The sequence below is a fragment of the Nilaparvata lugens genome, chromosome X (assembly GCF_014356525.2).
Source record: "Nilaparvata lugens isolate BPH chromosome X, ASM1435652v1, whole genome shotgun sequence".
Taxonomy (NCBI): domain Eukaryota; kingdom Metazoa; phylum Arthropoda; class Insecta; order Hemiptera; family Delphacidae; genus Nilaparvata; species Nilaparvata lugens.
Window position 1 is genome coordinate 64,037,596 of NC_052518.1, and position 17,497 is coordinate 64,055,092.

The 17,497-nt window shown below is 36.4% G+C and overlaps 1 protein-coding gene across 1 annotated transcript in view; it reads left to right on the forward strand.

The window, feature by feature from the left end:
• LOC111058729 (segmentation protein even-skipped) overlaps positions 1–17,497 on the forward strand; it is a 67,276-nt gene that overhangs the window by 15,425 nt on the left and 34,354 nt on the right. The window contains exon 2 of the mRNA XM_039441339.1: positions 6,253–6,413. Within this exon, the coding sequence (XP_039297273.1) occupies positions 6,253–6,413 (161 nt within the window). The remainder of the gene's footprint in view (positions 1–6,252; positions 6,414–17,497) is intronic.

A 17,497-nucleotide genomic window follows, 5' to 3' on the forward strand; every position in this document is an offset into this window, starting at 1 on the left:
TATGTACATTTGCAGCATCATGATGGTCTTCCTCGCCAGGGTGTCTAGTATGTACATTTGCAGCATCATGATGGTCTTTCTCGCCAGGGTGGCTAGTATGTACATTTGCAGCATCATGATGGTCTTTCTCGCCAGGGTGGCTAGTATGTACATTTGCAGCATCATGTTGGTCTTTCTCGCCAGGGTGGCTAGTATGTACATTTGCAGCATTATGATGGTCTTTCTCGCCAGAATGGCTAGTATGTGCAATTGCAGCATTATGAGGGTCATAATCACCAGGGTGGGTAGTATGTACATTTGCAGCATCATGATGGTCTTTCTCGCCAGGGTGGCTAGTATGTACATTTGCAGCATCATGATGGTCTTTCTCGCCAAGGTGGCTAGTATGTACATTTGCAGCATCATGATGGTCTTTCTCGCCAGGGTGGTAGTATGTACATTTGCAGCATCATGATGGTCTTTCTCGCCAGGGTGGCTAGTATGTACATTTGCAGCATCATGATGGTCTCTCTCGCCAGGGTGGCTAGTATGTACATTTGCAGCATCATGATGGTCTTTTCGCCAGGGTGGCTAGTATGTACATTTGCAGCATAATGATGGTCTTTCTCGCCAGGGTGGCTAGTATGTACATTGCAGCATTATGATGGTCTTTCTCGCCAGGACTCGCCAGGGTGGCTAGTATGTACATTTGCAGCATCATGATGGTCTTTCTCGCCAGGGTGGCTAGTATGTACATTTGCAGCATCATGATGGTCTTTCTCACCAGGGTGGCTAGTATGTACATTTGCAGCATCATGATGGTCCTTCTCGCCAGGGTGGCTAGTATGTACATTTGCAGCATTATAAGGGTCATAATCGCCAGGGTGGCTAGTATGTACATTTGCAGCATCATTATGGTCTTTCTTGCCAGGGTGGCTAGTATGTACATTTGCAGCATTATGAGGGTCATAATCGCCAGGGTTGCTAGTATGTACATTTCCAGCATTATGAGGGTCATAATCGCCAGGGTGGCTAGTATGTACAATTGCAGCATTATGAGGGTCATAATCGCCAGGGTGGCTAGTATGTACATTTGCAGCATCATGATGGTCTTTCTCGCCAGGGTGGCTAGTATGTACATTTGCAGCATCATGATGGTCTTTCTTGCCAGGGTGGCTAGTATGTACATTTGCAGCATCATGATGGTCTTTCTCGCCAAGGTGGCTAGTATGTACATTTGCAGCATCATGATGGTCTTTCTTGCCAAGGTGACTAGTATGTACATTTGCAGCATCATGATGGTTTTTCTCGCCAGGGTGGCTAGTATGTACATTTGCAGCATCATGATGGTCTTTCTCACCAGGGTGGCTAGTATGTACATTTGCAGCATCATGATGGTCTTTCTCGCCAGGGTGGCTAGTATGTACATTTGCAGCATAATGATGGTCTTTCTCGCCAGGGTGGCTAGTATGTACATTTGCAGCATAATGATGGTCTTTCTCGCCAGGGTGGCTAGTATGTACAATTGCAGCATCATGATGGTCTTTCTCGCCAGGATGGCTAGTATGTACATTTGCAGCATCATGATGGTCTTTCTCGCCAGGGTGGCTAGTATGTACATTTGCAGCATCATGATGGTCTTTCTCACCAGGGTGGCTAGTATGTACATTTGCAGCATCATGATGGTCTTTCTCGCCAGGGTGGCTAGTATGTACATTTGCAGCATCATGATGGTCTTTCTTGCCAGGGTGGCTAGTATGTACATTTGCAGCATCATGATGGTCTTTCTCGCCAGGGTGGCTAGTATGTACATTTGCAGCATCATGATGGTCTTTCTCGCCAGGTGGCTAGTATGTACATTTGCAGCATCATGATGGTCTTTCTCACCAGGGTGGCTAGTATGTACATTTGCAGCATCATGATGGTCTTTCTCGCCAGAGTGGCTAGTATGTACAATTGCAGCATTATGAGGGTCATAATCACCAGGGTGGCTAGTATGTACATTTGCAGCATCATGATGGTCTTTCTCGCCAGGGTGGCTAGTATGTACATTTGCAGCATCATGATGGTCTTTCTCGCCAGGGTGGCTAGTATGTACATTTGCAGCATCATGATGGTCTTTCTCGCCAGGTGGCTAGTATGTACATTTGCAGCATCATGATGGTCTTTCTCGCCAAGGTGGCTAGTATGTACATTTGCAGCATCATGATGGTCTTTCTTGCCAAGGTGGCTAGTATGTACATTTGCAGCATCATGATGGTCTTTCTCGCCAGGGTGGCTAGTATGTACATTTGCAGCATCATGATGGTCTTTCTCGCCAGGGTGGCTAGTATGTACATTTGCAGCATCATGATGGTCTTTCTCGCCAGGGTGGCTAGTATGTACATTTGCAGCATAATGATGGTCTTTCTCGCCAGGGTGGCTAGTATGTACATTTGCAGCATCATGATGGTCTTTCTCGCCAGGGTGGCTAGTATGTACAATTGCAGCATTATGATGGTCTTTCTCGCCAGGGTGGCTAGTATGTACATTTGCAGCATCATGATGGTCTTTCTCGCCAGGGTGGCTAGTATGTACATTTGCAGCATCATGATGGTCTTTCTCACCAGGGTGGCTAGTATGTACATTTGCAGCATCATGATGGTCTTTCTCGCCAGGGTGGCTAGTATGTACATTTGCAGCATCATGATGGTCTTTCTCGCCAGGGTGGCTAGTATGTACATTTGCAGCATCATGATGGTCTTTCTCACCAGGGTGGCTAGTATGTACATTTGCAGCATCATGATGGTCTTTCTCGCCAGGGTGGCTAGTATGTACATTTGCAGCATTATGAGGGTCATAATCGCCAGGGTGGCTAGTATGTACATTTGCAGCATCATGATGGTCTTTCTTGCCAGGGTGGCTAGTATGTACATTTGCAGCATTATGAGGGTCATAATCGCCAGGGTTGCTAGTATGTACATTTCCAGCATTATGAGGGTCATAATCGCCAGGGTGGCTAGTATGTACATTTGCAGCATCATGATGGTCTTTCTCGCCAGGGTGGCTAGTATGTACATTTGCAGCATCATGATGGTCTTTCTCACCAGGGTGGCTAGTATGTACATTTGCAGCATCATGATGGTCTTTCTCGCCAGGGTGGCTAGTATGTACATTTGCAGCATCATGATGGTCTTTCTCACCAGGATGGCTAGTATGTACATTTGCAGCATCATGATGGTCTTTCTCGCCAGGGTGGCTAGTATGTACATTTGCAGCATTATGATGGTCTTTCTCGCCAGGGCAGCATCATGATGGTCTTTCTCGCCAGGGTGGCTAGTATGTACATTTGCAGCATCATGATGGTCTTTCTCGCCAGGGTGGCTAGTATGTACATTTGCAGCATTATGAGGGTCATGATCGCCAGGGTGGCTAGTATGTACATTTGCAGCATCATGATGGTCTTTCTTGCCAGGGTGGCTAGTATGTACATTTGCAGCATTATGAGGGTCATAATCGCCAGGGTTGCTAGTATGTAAATTTCCAGCATTATGAGGGTCATACTTGCCAGTGTTGCTAGTATGTAGGTACATTTGCAGCAAAGTGGTTTCTATTAACAACATGAATCTCATAAACATGATACCAGGAAAATGTTCCATTTGCTAAAGCCTGCCATAATACTTCACAAGTTCTACAAATTTATAGATATCAACAGCTCGTACTGTTAAATAAATTGCCCTTCTTGATTAGAAACCTTCTTGAAGATATGTCTGAGAAAAATGTGAAGGAGATATTGAAAACTAGGATGTTCTATACCTTAGATTCTATAACTTAGGAATACCTTGTCATTGAATTTGAGACCACATAATGAGTAACTTTGTAATCTAGTCTTGATATGCCAATACCCTCCCGTGATATTTCATGCTGTTTCATGTTATCTGATGTTTGTTTTACGCTTTCTGATATTCACTTGACGAGATCGATGTTATGTTATTCGGTTCTCTCATCCCAAATCACACATCTTTCTTGAATTGTTCAAGTATGTAAGTAATGGAATGGAATCTATTTCATCTGGAAAATATCCATCAATTTATCAATATTATGAATTACAGAATCCAAAGAGATCTTGACTTTGAGGGTTTTAAAACTATCTACATTTGACTAATCTCTATTCCATCTATACTGTAAACCTCCAACTAACGGAAAGAAAGCATTTGGAATTGAAATTAAATTTAATGAAACATGAAATTATATAATTTCTGCGACTAAGATCGTTTATTGGAAAGAAATATCTATAATGTTTTCGACAATCGGTCTGAAGGGTGCGTACAGGAAGACCCAGTCAGTTCTAAGAGCAATTGAAATATTTCTAATCAAAAGCCAGTCAATTGAGACATTATGTTAGCTCAGCTATTTCATGCCAGCTATTTTCATAATGTCAATTCAGCCCATTTATATTCAAGATTGTAGAACACAATTTTGGAGCCTGGAGTAGCAGGTTAATGAGGCAGATGCTCCACGGTCCTATGTGGTAAAGACCAATTGCGGAAGAGCATTGAGGATTTTGAGAGGAAGATGAAACCAAGTAGAAGATGTTTGAAACCAAGTAGAAGGTCGAAAAAGGAAAGATGTTAGAATATAATTTGATATATTAAACCAAATGATAACGTGTTGATTTATAAGTTTGCGTTCATAAATATTGTTTATTAGTTTTTGGTTTGTTATTCAATGTGATTAGAAATTGTTTACATAAAATGGGTCAGAATTTATTGAGACATTCAAAACAACTGATTCATAACAATAATCTCTGTCAGCAAAACACGTAGTCGAGCCGATGGGAGGGTCTCAGTTATTTTGGATTTCAGTTCATCTACCCTATAAGGTAAGATGAGCATAACCTAGAAGGTTCTGTTCAATTATGTTTCAAAGGTTGAAGGCTGTGTTAGGTTTCTGTTTTCGATTGACGAAATGTTGGTATTATATGGATTTTTTAATAATTTCAGATAATAAAGACAAATAACAAAAACAAACCATTGACTAATACACCTGGTCAGAATAAACATAAACATAGGATAAAATTAATGACATCCGAGTCGATAGCATGGCGCTTGCCGTGTTTTCGCCTCCTAGGACAACCACTTTTTATTCCTAGAGATGAATCAGTGAATTAATTTCCAAAGAGATGTTTTAAGATGTTAATCATTATGAGAGTGAATTAGTGAATCATTGATACTCGAACGCTTCTTTTGATAAAAAATTGGATCAAGACATTATCCATTGAAAGAATATTTATTGTGAAAAATATTAATCAAGATTGGTATTGGCTGACTATAGGAAAGAATGTGTTGGTTAATTTCAGTTCTTTAAAATAAGTCCAATAATTCTTGATGAATAAAATCCTGTTCAGGATTAGAAATTAAAACTTCACACACTGGTTTAATATGTTATAATATGTTAAATATCGGTATAATTTTTCCGCTCCTTCACTATTTCTATACTATTCTAACTTACTTCACTTTTCTCATCAATGAGTGTTGATTTTTTCAAGTGTTTTGGATGATGAATTCTATTGATTATGGTTTTAGTCGAATCCTATTGGTGTCTTGTTTGTTAAAGCGGATGCTATGTTTTCCCCGGACAAAATAATTCCCCCCTAAAAGCCAAAGCTTCTAACCCATGCCCGGAAACAACAGTATGGTTATTGAGAATGAAAATGTTGAAATTCTTTTGAAGTTTGAAGCATATAGAATTATTATCAACAAGTCAACATGAACAAAAAATAATAATAGAATCCATTAGTAAATAATATATAATTACAGTAAAATCTCGATAATTTGTAGTCACGGGATCACGATTTCACTACTATTTTTGGGAGGTGACAAGTTACTGATTCAGAGTTATTCGTATTATTCCTTCTTAATATGATAGGATTGTCGTTGTAATCTTTATTGTTTCATAATGAAATAAATCATAGGATGACATGTCTCACAAATCTAAGTATGTTTTAAATCACAATACGCTCGTCTCATCTACTTGACCTATCTAGATTTATTCACAAAAAGACTCGAGTTCTAATGCTCATGACATCATCATGTTTTATTCAATAAATGAATAGATCATAATCAGTTGTCTCTACATCAACTAGGCAGCTTCAACATCTCCAATAACGGTGTTCAATTGAGTAGGATAGAATGATCCCTTCATACTTCATACTCGTCACTGAATAATGCGAACCATTATTTTTTACTTCAAGTTGAGTTAGATTCAATTGTTGAAAATGGTGATTGATTTCAGAGGGGTGTGCTTCGGAGCAGAGCATTCGCCGCTACAGAACAGCGTTCACCAGAGACCAGCTGGCTCGCCTCGAGAAGGAGTTCTACAAGGAGAATTACGTGTCCAGACCAAGGAGGTGTGAGCTCGCTGCACAACTAGGTCTGCCTGAATCCACCATCAAGGTAATTTGAATCTCACTATAATCTTAGAGAAAGAATCCACCAGTATGACTTCTAATTTCTGTATCTCTGTAGTGCCCATTCTTACTTTACATATTTAAATTCTTTTATCCATCACGAACTGCTTATTGAATCACTTTTTGTTATTAAATAGAACGACTAGCAGTAAAATTTCTCCAATAAATGAATTTATTTACTTACTGTGACGAGATCTTTTGACAGGTCCGCCATTCATGTCTATGAATACTATAAACAACCAGGTCTATGAGTACAACCATGAAAATGAAGATGGTGGACCTGCCGAAAGATCACGTTGTCACAGTAGGTGAATAAATTCATTTATTGAAAAAAATTGACTGCTAGTCATTCTATTTAATAACAAAAAATTGAATTATTCTACACATTGTATGCTTATTCATTTACTAAGCCTTGTCTGAAACGAAAAATTAAAAGAAAATCTTAACACATTGAGTGCGGCCTCAAAAAAGGCCTGGCCGTGTGTGCTACACAGGTCTCCCGGTTCTTGTATAGGCCTACCATATCGACAATAAAGTCTTAGTCATAGTCATCATCTACAATTTATTATTCAATCTATCAATCATAATCATTTCCAGTCATGAAGGCTAGGAATATTCACAGTATGAATCTACTTGAATCCTCCATAGCACGCGTTTCTGAAGCACTGGAGGCTTGATACTCACTAATTATTAATATCATTCTCAGCCTATATGGGAGTCAAATGACTTGATATAGCCCCTCGACTATTCACTTTTATTGTGTTCCACGATTTTTTCCAATAATTGTGAATGCTTGAGTGGATGTATGTTTAGCTCGCTATGCCAGTTGTGTTTGCCTTCTCCCTCGCGACGTGTCGCCGTCGTCCCTGACAGTGTCTCCCCGGGCCGTTGGGTTCCGTTATCTCAGGCGACTTATGATCTCTCACATTGCTCTGGCTTGCTGAAGATGACTCACGTAAATGCCCAGTCGATTTTGTATCACATTTATGTACTCATTTGATTGATGAGGACTTTGTATCGGAAACTTGGCTAAAGCCAAGTTTAGGCTTAACCGTTTACATAAGGGAGGTGATGGTGTTGCGGTTTATTTGAAAACTCATCTACCTGTTCCTGTTTAACATGATAATTCAATGTTTTTGGTTGCCATGGAGAAATTTGTAATGTGAAATTTTCAGTTCAATATTATCATCAAAATTTTATATTTGTTTGCTTTTTGAATGTGGATTTGTGTTTGAACATAGTTTTCTTGATATTAAACTGTATAAAATGAAAACTCAGGAAGTTAAAGTGCAATTTCTAGTGAGAAAACATGAAGAACTCAATACATAACCTATTAACTTAAGTGTTGATAGGAAATGACATTGGGTAGGTAATACGGCAAGGCAGATCATCCGAAAGGATCTCTCTGCCGATAAAAGCCATAAGAATAAATTCATAAAATAAATGGCAAATGAATCTGAATTCATGTTTTTGGATGTCTCCGTAATTGGTGTGCATGTGCAAGAATGTGTTTGTTATAAAGCTCCTGATATTAGATCACTAGCTGAATTCGAAGGATCTATGTTGAATGTAATGACTCACTACAGGCATTGTAGTGACATGTCATACTCTGTACCTACAGACTGCATCCGTTGAGACCGAAGCAGGAGTTCATCACATAGAAATTATAGATGCTTGGATATGAGTGCTCTTATGTTTGATGCTGCCTCTATCCCTTGGCATGAAGTCATTCTCAGATAATGTTGAGGACATGGTTGACAGGTTAAAAAGTTTTCAACTTCTCTTGTATGACAGACATGCTCCCATTGTTACGAAGATAGTAAATGAAGAGCCTTCCTCCCGGTTCAGCCAGGAAACTCGTAGGTTACAGAAGATTAGAAACTCTGTTTTTCGTAGAACCAAAGGCAAAATTTGTGGCTGATATGGCAGGATATAAACGGCTTTGAAACAAAACTATGCAAGAGATTAGAAATGCAAAAGTCAGGTTCTATTACCACTCTTTTCCTCATAAGCAGCCTAATAGAAAAGTGTGGTAAAAATGTAAAAACTTGGGTATTGGTAAATCACTTATGTTTATCATAATATTCCTTTCCATTTAGATTATATCAATAATAACTTTACCATTAACCCTATTTTCCTGTCTGGTGCTCACGACCACTTGAATGGAGCAGCACCTAATGAAGCTCTTGTCCAGCAGCTTTCTTTTTCTCCTGTAACTGAAGCTGGTACAATGAGAGTAATCATGGGTACTCATCATCCCCTCCTCCTTCTGAAATTGAGAAATCTTTGTTTTGGATAGGGTTGTGTTGGATGGATTGAGTATTACTTGTCGAATCGCCTACAGAGTGTCAGGGTCAATAATAAGATCTCTTCTTGGAGAAATGTCACTCGAGGAGTCCCGCAAGGCTCTGTTCTTGGGCATCTTCTGTTCTCTCTATACATTGATGATGTCACTGAAAATTACATCTTTATGCTTATGACCCTCAGATCTATCAATATTCTTCTACAGGTGACTCTGATTTATTTGTGGAGCTGATGAATTCTGACATTAATGCTATAAGTAGCTGGGCTAATCATGGACTAAAACTAAATCATGGACTAAAACTGAATGAACGTGAGACTCAGAGTATCATTGTGGCTTATAACCGATTCAGAACTCAGAATGTTCCAATGTTGAGGTTGAATGGTGTTGAGCTGGAGTAGGCCTATAGAGAGAGTGTTGATAACCTCTCATTGAGTTTACAATCGGAACTTGGACGAGACGGTAGTATTGTTTTCAACTCTGTTATGATCTCTCAGTAATGATTTGATCCTAGTTTTGCCCTATGGAATGCTAAATCAGTTTAACCTGCTTTGGAGTGTTTGTAGTGAGTTAACTAAATATAACTTATTTCGGATCAACTGTATTTTTTAATGAGTTAGTGTGGCTAATGAAAGCAAACGATGAGTCATAATATAGAAAAACTGTGCTGCATTGAATGCACTTCATATTTTCATATCGCCTTCCTCAACATTAATCCAGATTACTTACAATTCATAAAAGGGTCAACTTAGTTATGCCTTGAGTGTACAAAAAACATCCTTTACTAAATTTTCAACAAACTCTACATCAGTTAAGGTTAATAAGGATCAGAATGTAGTTCGGCTTGAAGTATGAACCGACAGCATTGAGTCAATTAGAGTTATCGAAACGACTAGTCAGAAAAGGCAGAAAGAAATTAGTAAGATTTTAAATAAAATCAAATAATCGATAATCAGGAGGTGCTTATTAAATCGTACAATAACGAACTGGACGAAATTCATAAGCTACTAGTGGCTGAGGAGCGTATATAATTATGGTTGAGCAGGAACAGTATTCGAGAAGGAATACACTAGAGATTCAGGGTGTTGAAGGAACTGAAGGAGCGGAGGGAGAAGTGTGCAGTCCTCAGGAGGCAGCAGGTGCACGACTCGAGGGTCAGGGTGCCATATACATCAACCGAAGCCTCACTGCTACTCGACAAAAACTTCTTGGTATGGTAAGTCAACTCAAAAAGAACGGTTCTATTAGGGACACGTGAGAGTGGGGCGCATTCGAATTCGGAAGGAGGTGAACGGAACTCCAATTATCGTCGAAAATACAAATGACAAACTTTGTGAGGTGCATGACCTTATAATGAGGATCATGCTTTTTATTTTATTTCTAACTGTTTAATACTCTATCTAGTTCTTTCTATTGCAATTCTTTTTTGGGATGAATGGATGGGATATCAGATTTTCTTTGATACAATACTTTTATATCAATTATTGTTATCAGATATATCTTAGCAGGTTCCTAGTCGATACTGAATGAATTCATATCAAGCTATTTTTTCCTTAACTATTTTGCAAGTGGATAACACATTTTTTCTCATTTTCTATTTGATGAATTATATACTTATTTTGAGTTCTCATTGATTATTATTATTCTTGAGTTTGAGTAAGGAGCATGCTCTTCTCGAATTTCTTGATATAAGGAGAGTGAGTTTGGATTAATGGTTATATGTGTTTCATGATTTGTGATTTGACGAGCTAATTGTAATGTATTTCCAGAGTATAGTTGTTGGATAAGAACTATAAGGACTATAGCGATAACATTGGAGAAGCATTAGAGCCTTTTAACTTATCAGTTATTCATTAATTCTTACATTTATTGCTATACTTTTATCCTGAACTATTATTTCTTGAAAAACGATAATACAATCTTAAGAGGTACGACTGTTTTTCTATCCCTCTTCTGATTATCAATAGTGTAAGCTGAATATTCAATGAGCTTATTCTGTAGTATTATAGTTTTTCAATTGTTTTGATGAGCAGTGCTAAATTAATTGAATAAAATATAATTTTATCAAGCTTCTTATCACATTTCAGTTTCTTCTCGATTACAAAAGACGCGACCTTGTACTCATTTCAAGGATATAGTAACCATATTGAATGTGGAAATTCCTTTTATAACATCTGCAATTTTGGTTTTAGTTAGATATAATGTTGATGTAGTCAGATTGAACTGCAAAATAGTGGCAGCGGATCAGGATTCAGTTGCAGGCTGAATTGAGAACAAGTAATAATCTGTCGATTCTTAGCTTGTATAGGTGGATGGGTATGATATTTATTTATTTTCCAATATTCTCAATCGTCTTACAGCGGGTGAAGTAGTGGTAGTTGGTGATTTAAATATTAATCCGTTAGATAACAATGGTTCCATAACAGATAAATATCTTAAAAATATGTCTTTGATTTGAAGATGAAATACCACCTGATCCTATCGTTTTTTCCATATTCTTTTTCCACCATCCCATCCTTTCATACCTACCGTCTATTCACTTTTCCTGATACTTTTTCCACCTTCTCAAGGATTAAAGGTTTTCCTAGTACATGGTTAACCATAGTTTGAATACCCTTCAATCCTGATTACAGTTCAAATTGATAACAGTTCATTGGATAAAATTATTATTTCACAACAAATGATTCGTTTTTATGGAAGGTGGTGGGTTCTGAAGTTCAGATTCAATCATTATCATCAATATATCGTATTGCGAGTATACACAAGACACTAACACTACCCATTTAGCCTTCCTCTGTAACAGATCCTGATAATTAACTGTCGTCCCGATTAACTGACGATATCTGGCTGATCGCTCAGTGGACTATTTTTTGCTGGATCACTCATCGGAAATCGCTCATCGGACGACACCTTCAAATCCTTCCCCTTTTTTGTGCACCACTATTCTTCAACTTGTTATATCGTAATTGTTGTTGTTGCTTGTTTTACATGTGTTCATTTGTATTTATCTTGTGTGTGTGTGTGTGTGTGAAAAATAAATTGAATTGAAATTTAATCATAACATTTCTGGTTATCAATAATAATAGAGGTGACTCAACTTGCTTTGAAGAACTAGCATCACAATCTAACATGCCGGTGTTTTTGGCATGTGTAGTTTGCTAACACTATAGCGTTGTCATATGTAGACGTTATCTATCGACTTTGAACTATATATCTGTCTATATATGAGAGCTGTAGGCTATATATCTAGTACTGCATCTGTTTCTCTTTGCCATACTGTTGCTTCTATGTTTCTTCATCGTATTACAAATTATACTATAATTTAAATATCTTTACTCCACGGTATTACTGATTACATTAGACAATCAACCTGGAAATGAATGGCATTCCTGTTTCTTTTAAAATACAAAAGGTAAACCTGGTATCATTTTCAAGGGATATTGCTATAGGAAGGCATTTCGCTCTACAACAAACAATGTAATAACTTCGAGATGCTTAGATAATACGTGTGTGGCTTCCTTAAGGCTGTGCAAAGGCTAAAAAAACATTCCACTGGTGATATTTTTTAAAGTTTTTTAATTTTGATACTATCAAGCTATCAAAATAAAAAAGTTCTCTCAGAAAAACATTTCTTTTTCTATCATTACTTCTTATATGAGCGCCTGAAGTTTACATTTTTTTACATTTTTATGGTATAATCACGCTCTTCCACCCCACTGCCAACACCCGTCAACACCAGTGATGAAGTGGTCGAACGGAACGGGTACGCGCCACCTTAGTCCTCCGACACACCCAGAACCTGACAGGAGTGAACAGCGACTATCTCATCCATCGACACCGTACGCCAGCGACAGGGAAAGACTGTTTTGAAAGAGTCTGGAATTGGCGTGTGCGTTAGGCGCCAAAACCGGACACTTTTACATTCGTACAGAAACGACAAAGTAGGACACATCGAATCTCTGACACTTCCAAAACAAGACGGTTAGTTTACACTTCTTGGATGGACTGTACTATGCAGAGCTGTCTTGTTTTATTCAAACAATGGCCATTGTTTGATGAATCCCCAAGTGTTGGCTATTCTTAACAAGACCATTGACAATTTATTTCTGAAACCTATCACTCATTTCTATCTCTCTTAGTAGTTATATCAGGTGATGACTTATCTTGTAACTGTATAATTCTTAATAATATCATTCCTATTTTGTTGTCTCTCTTTTCTGCAGTTACTTGAAGCATAAATAATAGAGCTGTTAGTGAATTTCTTGACACAAAACAAAAATAACTTCACTTCATAGTTGAATTATCAAGATTAGTGAGTACACTGAAATCTCTCGATAACTCATAGTTTTGCCATCAAAAACACTGTAATTAGTATTCCCATAAAGATAAATAGTCTACACTAATATGCCATTGTAACACTGATTACTCCAGTTATGAGTTCATTGAAAGCTCTATTGATTCACATATAATAATATAGCTAGAGACACCCTGGGTTAAAGAACTCGCTCATGAACAGGTAATCATGATCTCTGAAATCTTTTACAAGTATGTCAAATTGATATTTATAACAATATTTCCTAATATCCATTCATAGAGGCTATACTATGAATTATATAAGTGATGATGGGATCAGTATCCATGATACTGGTCATGGTATGACCTTGAGGTTGTGAATGAAAGTCATACATAATTTCGCTCCTGGGTTTTGGAAGATTTTGTGTTATAAATAGTCACGGATAAGTACAAATTTTGTATTAATTTTATTATTAATTGTTTCTTGATCACGTTTTATCATTTTGTTTTAGATTTTAATTCTTAATTCTATTTTATAAGCCAAACATCGTTTAGAGGTTATTTTGAGGTTAGGTTTTCCAGATTAAAAAATAAACATAGATAGTTTACTTGACTAAAATTATAACCAAATTAAAATCCTATCATTTATAAATCAATTATTATTATTGCAAGTAATATAATTTCTTAGATAGGAATGCTCTGAAAATGGTCGAAATAAAACGTACAGTGAGGTTTTGAAGACAGCAACCAAAAATATAGCTGAGGGAAATAAAGATAGGAAAGGGAAAGATGAGCTCAAGTAGAACACCGAAGGTTATTAATAGAAATGTACACATAGCGGGAGTACTTACGCGTTCCCAAAACCAAAATTCAAAAACGCCAAAACCAAAAACCCCAGTTCCTCAAACTACTTTAGCCGAAAAAGTTGCTCAACTACAAAGTAGCCACACTAATTTAAAAAACCAATTAGAAGTAACTCTAAAAACGTCTGAGGAAGAAAGGTTAGGGATGGTAGAAGAAATTAAATCTTTGGAACTGATTATAAAATTACAAGATGAAGACCATAAAAAAGAAATACTAAATCTAAAAAATCAATGTAGTCTAATGTCGGAGGAAATAAAGAAACTAAAATCTAAATTTGATAATGCTGAATGTATGATAGAACCTCCATCCAAATGCAAAAAAATAGAATCTAACCTAAATGATGGGAAATGCTCTGAAAATGGTCGAAATAAAACGTACAGTGAGGTTTTGAAGACAGCAACCAAAAATATAGCTGAGGGAAATAAAGATAGGAAAGGGAGAGTTCTGCTACTGACGTCCAGTCATGGACGTGATTGCAGTGATCTCCTTGATAAAAGATTGAAAAATAAATTTGATGTCCAATGTTTTTTCAAGCCAAGTGCATCAATTAATGCAGTTGTAGAGTCAGCTAGGAAACAAACTAAAGACTTTGATGAAAATGACTATCTAATTGTACTGGGTGGCTCAAATAATATAAATGAACCTAACTTGAATCATCTTCCTCAAGTAACAGAAAAAATCAAGGAAATTGTGCCACTCAGCAAAAAAACAAACTTAATAATAAGTACTATTCCTAATAGGTTTGATAGGCCAGAATTAAATGAAGCAATCAATTCGACAAACAAATCAATCCATAATACAATCAACAGCCTAAAAAATAAGAATTCTAAACAACTGGGGATTTGTTTTCTAAATGAAAGGCTGAAAAGACATAACTTCACTAATAATGGGTTGCATCTAAATCGATCTGGCAAAGTAATCTTTTGTAATAGATTGGCAGAGCTGATTGAAAGCCGTTTGCAATCCTCTGGTTTAAAAACAGTCAAAAAAACAAATAACGATTTTTTAGTAAATTTGCTCAAAACAGGGAAAGGGAAATAGCTACAAATGCTAGAGATAGAGTAGCACAAGATGGTAAGGTTTTTAGTATTTATCATCAAAATATTCAGTATCTTCGCAACAAAATTGACAGATTAGAAGTATTTCTTAAACAGGAGGATCCTGACATTGTTATTTTAACAGAGCATGGCTTAAAAATAAAGGAAATAAATCAAGTTAGGATTCCAGGCTATTCACTGAGATCAGAATTTTGTAGAATAGCTCATAGAAGTGGTGGTGTATGTATATTCACTAGCAATGCTAAACATACCCAAACTTATGAACTGGATTTTGTTAAGAGATTTTCTGTTGAGATGGATTCAGAGGTGACGGGACTAAGGTTAAAAATTGATGATCGATTTGAGGTAGCAGTGTTAGGTATCTATAGGTCACCAAATGGAGACTGGCAAAAATTTTGTGAGCTGCTCCATACACTTTTGGAAATTACAACCGCTCGTTTCACAAATGTTATAGTAGTAGGAGATTTCAATACCGATTTTGCCAGGCAGGATAAAATGATTGATTGATTGATTGATTGATTGATTGATTGAGTACTTTATTTATGTAGATTACAATATATACTGGCTTATACACTTATATACAATAGCTTACAATACAGCAAAATTATAGATGAATTTACATAATATAGACTAAGAAAATAATTATTGAACTGTATATGATATGAAAAAGCAGTTTGTAATATAATAACTATAGATAATAATCATATTGTTATGCATCTACATAAATTGGCGGAGCTTTGGACATATCAATGTCCATTCTTCGGAAAGAATATTAAAAATATCCTCCCCACTAACTCTCTACCAAAAAAACAGAGGATATTAGGGATATTATCAATATGAATAATTTAGAAATTAAGGTCCACGAATATACAAGAGTAACTCGAACTTCACAGACAATTATTGATAATATCCTCACAAATATAGAAGGTTGTAATGTCAGGTTAGGTAGCTCAGATCTATCAGATCATAACTATCAAATTTTAGATGTTAAGTTGCAGGGCCAGAATCCAAGCAGAAAAAAAACTTTTGTGAAAGAAATTCAGCAATATGAGCTAGGAAATATAAATTGTTTGAAGCAGGAACTGCTTCAAGGAAATTGGAGTAGTGTTTATAACAGTTGTAACCTAAATGACAAATATAAGCAATTCATTGATACTCTAAGATTTCACATTAGTGTAAGCTGTCCAATAAAAAAAGTCAAAGTAAAAAGTAAATTAAACAAAGTAGATGAATGGATAACTGAAGATATTCTTACTCAAAGAAATATTGTTAGGGAAGCTTATGAGGAATTTAAATTAGTGAGGGATGTTCCGAGTGAAGTCAAATACAAATGTCTAAAGAAAAACTATGCAAAAGAAGTGAGGAAAGCTAAGTGTAAGAAAACAGCTGAAATATTAACAACTAGTACCAATTTTAACTCTGCTGTTTGGGAGGTAATTAATAGAAATAGGAGAGCAGCTCAAAAAGATACAGTTACTAATGTCCCTAGGATAATCGATGAACATGGAAATTATATGGATGATAGTGTAGACATTTGTAACTTTTTCAATAAGTATTATCAACAGGTTGCATATAATCTCCAAAAGTCACTGAACACTAATACTTATAATACAACTACATTAAATGCTGAGCCAATTGAAAAGGTATTTAAATTTCATCCATTATCAAGAGATGAGTTGTCAAGAATAATAAAAAATTTGAATAACAAAAAAACAGTAGGATTGGATGGGGTCTCAAGCAAAATTTTAAAAGAATGTGGAAATGAATTACTGGACCCTTTATTGCATCTCCTTAATACTTCACTAGAGCAGGGTATTTTCCCTGATGATCTGAAACAAGGAAAAATTTTGCCAATTTTCAAGAGCGGTGATTCTGAAAGAGTTGAAAATTATAGACCCATTAGTATTCTAAATGTAATAAGTAAAATTTTTGAAAGAGTAGTTTTAAATAGGCTATTGATGCACCTGGAAGAAATTAATTTCATATGTGATGAACAGCATGGGTTCCAGAAAGGGAAATCTACTAAGACTGCAATAGTATCCCTTGTTGAAAGACTAATAGATATAATAGATTCAGATGTTTATGAGTATAATACGCGAAACAGAGCAGATTATCATATAATGGGTCACAATAGTAGGTTATTTGAACAAAAACCAGATTATATTGGTAGGAAATTTTATAACAAGCTACCTCAAATCTTGAAAAGTAATGATGATTTGAAGATTTTCAAAAAACAAATTAAAAAATATTTAGTTGATAGAGCTTTTTATAGTGTACAAGAATTCCTTTCAAACCTAAACTAGGTTGAACTACTTAGTGTTAGAATCATTATGTAATAGCATGACTTGTCTTATACTCCATGACTGGAGTCTTTAGGACGTAATCTTAAAAAAAAAAAAAAAAAATACATTTCTTCGGATTTTGTTCTATCAGCCATGATATTGCAGAGCCTGATATATAATATATTGATATTGCAGAGCTTGATATATGTCACCCACCAAAATTTGTGTTCAACGCTTGGTCCCGTAAGCTACAAATTATAGAGGTTCTACT